Source organism: Populus euphratica, unplaced genomic scaffold, assembly GCF_000495115.2.
Source record: "Populus euphratica unplaced genomic scaffold, PopEup_1.0 scaffold34.1, whole genome shotgun sequence".
NCBI classification, from domain to species: domain Eukaryota; kingdom Viridiplantae; phylum Streptophyta; class Magnoliopsida; order Malpighiales; family Salicaceae; genus Populus; species Populus euphratica.
Window position 1 is genome coordinate 1,396,502 of NW_011499883.1, and position 5,579 is coordinate 1,402,080.

At 31.8% G+C, this 5,579-nt stretch overlaps 1 protein-coding gene across 3 annotated transcripts; it reads left to right on the top strand.

Annotated features, from left to right (window-relative positions):
• The first annotated feature begins 2,671 nt into the window (after window positions 1-2,671).
• On the top strand, window positions 2,672-4,727 carry LOC105129849 (transcription factor bHLH113). 3 transcript variants are annotated; one of them, XM_011032086.1, is made up of 5 exons: window positions 2,672-3,325; window positions 3,403-3,537; window positions 3,640-3,705; window positions 3,867-3,965; window positions 4,213-4,727. In XM_011032086.1, the coding sequence occupies exons 1-5, from the start codon at window positions 2,987-2,989 to the stop codon at window positions 4,351-4,353; spliced, it is 780 nt and encodes a 259-aa protein (XP_011030388.1). In that variant the 5' UTR covers window positions 2,672-2,986; the 3' UTR covers window positions 4,354-4,727. The 3 variants fall into 3 exon arrangements, with proteins under 3 accessions (XP_011030388.1, XP_011030389.1, XP_011030390.1); XM_011032087.1 differs by having other exon boundaries at window positions 3,403-3,531; XM_011032088.1 differs by having other exon boundaries at window positions 4,217-4,340.
• Window positions 4,728-5,579: the final 852 nt, after the last annotated feature.

Consider the following 5,579-nt stretch of genomic DNA (forward strand, 5'->3'; position numbering starts at 1 on the left):
GCATTTTCACTAAGATTTTATATTATCATATTGCATTTAAAGTATCATTAAATTCTCTAACTTGAGTATGTTTTATAATAACAAGTCTGATAACATAAAATATCTTTAATTTATAGTAAATGTTTATTTTGAATGCAAGCATATCTCACAATTCAAAAAATTAAGTGATGTGTTTAATTATTGAAATTAAGAAGACAAAGAGAGGACTAAGCTTAAAGAAGAGATGCTAGTTCAATTTAAACTAGAACATCATTCAATTATTGGTTCATAACTAGAGTTGCAGAACATGGATTTAGGTTTGGTTGATATGGATGGAAAGTTAAGACATAAGCCTAAAATTTTTATGAGAGTCGAAGATTCAAAGCGGTCATTTTCAAGTTCAAATTATAGCAACAAAAAAGAAGTTGGAATTTGTCATGTAACCCCAATATTATTTAGTGTTCAACCCATATCTCAAGTTTTGGAAGTCCAAATGAGCTCATTATTATTTTGTTAGAAAGCTGAGACAATTTTTCAGAACTTTCATACAGATTATCTAATTCAAATTTTGATGTTAGCAATGATGTTTTATTCAAACAAAAAGATAAGAATTGTCACCAAGTCAAAGAGGTGGTCACCTACTCAATAATTAGTCATTAAATCAATAGTTTCAAATTTTAGCCTGTAAGAGGAGGCATTTATCATACATTTAGACATCTTGATTTTTAGATCAAGATTATATTCTTGCTTTCTTTCTTTGTATTTTTGTAATGTTTAAGTTTTACTTTCATTAATTTTTTGTTTATGTTTTTCATCATAACTATGTTCTTATCTAGTTTATTTATGTTTATCTTCTTCATAATATTTAGCTAAGCTTATTATATCAAGGTGAAAAGGTTTTACAAATGGTGTAAGAATAAGTATAGTATAAACTCAATATGGACTTTAATGTTTAATACTAACTAAACTCAATATGGACTTCTATGTTTATATCCAAGAAAGTTTATTATTAACATGTCTTGTCTTTTTATCTTACTAATTCTTAATACTTTGCTTGTTAAATGATTAATCAACATTTGTGTTATATAACCCTCGGTACAACAAATACTTGACACTTTCATAGCCTATTGCATGATATAATCGACACCTACACTATAAAAGAAACTTGATTTGTTATTAATATAAGTTAACATCATGAATTCCTGACAATATTTAAAAGTATATTGTTACTAAAATAAAATAATTAATATAATCATGTTTAAAATTTATAATAAAACATTAACAATAAATTATTGGAACTTTCTTTTTGTGTGGTTTCGAGTTAATTAATAAAAAGATTTTATATTATACTTATTTCTAATATTATTAGTGGATTTTCTGACCTTGACAATTATTTTTATCTTTGATTAATACTCACATCAATATCACACTCCAAAAGTTCTCTTCAACTCTTTTTTATTTTTTATTTATAATTTTATATAGTTTATTTTTCTGTGGTTCGACCCCGGTTTTATTGAATTATTTATTATTTCAATACTCTTGCACTTGAGATAAGATATCAATCTTTTTATCGTGTTATCTCTTTAACCAAACACATTTTTATTTACATTGTCTTTGTCCCTTATGTTTTATAGCAGTAAACAAACACAATCTTACGATATCTTCTCAAATTTTAATAGCAACTGTAATATCAATAACAATTAAATTGGAAGCTAGTTTGAAAGACCAAACCAATAACTTTATTTATAAATTTTGTCTTAATTATCAGGACATCTTTATCAATAATGTAAAAGAATATATATTTCCAAGACAAATGCTTAGAAGAAGGTTAGTTCGATGATCAGGCCATCTTTTATCAATAATTTAAAAATGAACTAGTTGACAGATGCTTAGAAGAAGGTTAGTTTGATGATCAGGACATCTTTGATCAATAATTTAAAAATGAACTACTTCTAAGACAAATGATTAGAGGAAGGGTAGTTGTTTAGTCACATGTCAATCAAAAGAAATACAAAATGGGTCATTGAGATTTTTTTTTGTTTTAAAATCTTATCTGGTTAATAATATTCTAAGATGTTCCAATTACAATAGCGAAATGATTCGTAAGTTTCCGAAGACTGCCATTCATATATAATCCTCACTTCCTTAATTTGTGCTCAGTTAAGTAAAACTACGTGCTAAGATTTGTGTTTGGTTTTAAATGAAGAGAAAAATAAATGTTAATGGATTAATATTTAAGAATGTGATAAATTTTTTATTTGAGAAAAATATTAAGATAATATTTTTTTATTTTTAATTTTTTAACATAATATATAAAAAATTCTACAATATTAATTAATTTTTTTTAAATTTTAATAAAAATAAATTAAAATTCACTTTCAAACACCTTTCAAGCATGTTTGGCATTTATTTAAGAGTGAAGGGAAAATCAAAGGCTTAACACTTAACATTTTATTCATATAGTTTAAGTGTTAACCTTGTACGAGTACAAGGGAAAATCAAAGGCTTAACACTTAACCCCGTCTCACACATTTTATTCATATGGTTTAAGTGTTAACCTTGTACGAGTTCCGAGATGCTAGAGGAAGAAATTTTTTTGCGGCATTATGTTTTTTTTTTCTTTTTCGCGGCATGATGTCTAGTCAATATAGCCACTGGCATTCAATGGTCGTGACTCGTCTGGTCTCCAAGCCAAGCAATGAAAGTTGAAATCTAACTGGCTTTAAACAAACCAAATGCTTTGGAGGACTAAACCACGGTTTTCTCGGGCTAGGTGTGTTTGACTGAAACACACCAAAACCCAAAGCCGATCTTGGAAGTACCCCTACCCACACAAACTTCACTCGCATACTACACAACACTGCAGTCGCTTCACTCTCGCTAAGGCAACGGTTGCTAGCTCTTCTCCCCTGACCAGTGATCGACCACACCACCACACTCACACGAAAAACATTAGAAGGACACCATCTGTTCCCCGCTGTCTCTGTGGTTCTAGGCTTTGCTTTAGATGGCTGGGAGGGAGAGTTTTTTCGAGGGGAATCATCTTGTACCAGAGGGTAATCCTCCTAGTTTCTCTGAATTGCTCTTCTCTACTGAGGATGATTTTGTGGGTGTTGATGTAGCCCATGCTTTCCATTTCTCTTCCGTTGAAAAGTCTCCCACAATGCTTTGTTTTGGGGGATACAATTATCGAAATGATAGTGAAATTGTGATGTTTAGTGAAGAAACAAAAACTACCCCTCAACCTCAAATCTCTGGGGTCACGTGCAGTGACTCGTCTTCTGCTTCATCTTGCAGCAACAACTGCAACAGTGTTAATGTAATCAGTACCATCTCCACATCAAATGTGAGTGCCTGATTGAATTTGCCTAATTTGCTTTGGGTTTCCTCGTGGTCTTTTTTATATATTTGCTACTTTCGCAGAGAAAAAGAAACGGGTCAAGCCAAGAAGTACCAATGAAGTGCACCAACACCGTAGCCAAAACTCCTTTTCTAAGTCAGAGAAACAGCAAAAGGACCGAAACTAAGAATCCCGGATCTGCAAATGCGAAGGTCAAGGTGTATATTTTTTTTAATTTCTAGGACATTCCTCCATGCGTGTTGCATATATTTTTCTTTTTGACTAGATGGTTCTTATCAACAATTTCTTTCTAATGATAGGTGAAGAGAGAGAAGCTAGGAGACAGAATCGCTGCATTGCAAGAGCTTGTATCGCCCTTTGGCAAGGTCCAAAAATACACAAAATTAAGCTAATTATCTATATTTAATCTGGTCAAGTTTAATTGCTACCTTTATAGTGAGTCCTTTTAAATTTCTTTGTTGGGTGATGAAGATTAGCTTTGCCAACATCTTCAGCAACGATGTAATTGGGAATTGAAATTTTGCAGACAGACACAGCATCAGTGCTTCATGAAGCGATGGGATACATCAGGTTCCTACAGGATCAGGTTAAGGTTCTGTGCACTCCATACCTGCAAAGCCTACCTGTAAGTACCAAAGTACACATCACTTCTTTTTCCTGTTTTCCGCTCTCTTGAAAACGACCATATGAATCAACATCATAGCATGTGGGTCCACCTTGCGTAGGTCCCCCTTATTATTGACTAGACTACACAGATAAAGTAAATTTTTTTACCACGGTGAAACAATTTTGGTTTTTCCGGTAAAGAGTCAATTGTTATCGGTATTGACATGGCTTCTGTTGTTTTTTTTACAATGGTTAAACAATGTTAGGAAGGCGGAGAAAACGGAGGAGAGGAATCGATAAAGAATCTGAGGAGCAGGGGATTGTGTCTGGTCTCCGTGGACTGCACTCTACCCGTTGCAAACAGCAATGGTGCTGATTTCTGGTCACCCGCTACAATGGGTAACTGATTATCATCAAGTAAACAGTGAATCTATACTAAGCAACCATTAAGTTTTTGAGATCCTAGCTACTTGGAAAAAGGTCAAGAAAGGGTGAAAAGACAGGAAGTAAAGTTCAAAAGGACTCCTATACGCTGGAAAAAAATCGAACTTCTGGTGAAAAGAGTTTGCTGCCTATTTTTCATGTAAATTAGGTGAAAGTTTTGGAAGGGTAATGAAAAGTGGAGAAGGGAAAAAGGAGGATGCTTCTCTACTCATTTTGGGGTGGGAGGATGCATGTGGCTTTTATGGTATGGATGCTTGCTAGCATGGCCTACACCTGTACATTTTCCAGGGTTTACCAGTTATCAATGCGAATTCTGATAAGAAGGGTTGGTTGCTAGGTTAACTGTTTCTTTTAATCATCGAGAGTTTGATGATACCTTAGCTGGCTGTAATAACAAAAGCGTAATGAACCACATCCTTGGTTCTTGAGCACCAATCTTTCTTCTTGTTGAGGTCAGTCCAGTGCCCCTCGCCCATTAAATTGGCACGTCTAATTTTTAAACTATATATTGGCGGTTTGCTAAGGTTTCGAGATTCTAGTTATAACACCTGGTCCAGCCTAGCAAATCCACTCGGGATTCAATTAATTTGGTGGTGGGACTCATCTGAATTTAATAAAAGATTGGCTGGGGCAAAAACACGGTAAAATTCTGTCAATTTAGCGCATCAACCCATGATCCAGATCAACCCATGATCAAGGATCAAGGTGAATTTAGATGAGATTTAATTTATTTTTATCTTTTTTAATATAGGATTTGAAAATCATTAACATATATAATTTATGTTTTTATAAAAAAATTATATTTTTTTAATATGAGATAAAAAAAACTTTTTAGTTTAAATATTTCAACTTAAATAAATAATATAATATTTTTTTAATGTGGAATTTGAACCCTTTTTATATGCATAATCTATATTATTAAGAAATAAGTTATATTTTTTTAATGTAAAATTTGAAACCCATTAGTATATATACTCTATGTTTTCAAGAAAAAAATTGTGTTTTTTTAATATGGGATACAAATTTTTTGAAAAATAATTCAATTTAAATGGAAAATATGATATCTTTTTAATGTGTGATTTAAAACCTTTTCAGATATATAATTTATATTTTCATGAAAAAAATTATATTTTTTCAATATAAAATTTGAAACCTATTAGTACATATAGTCTATATTCTCAAGAAAAAA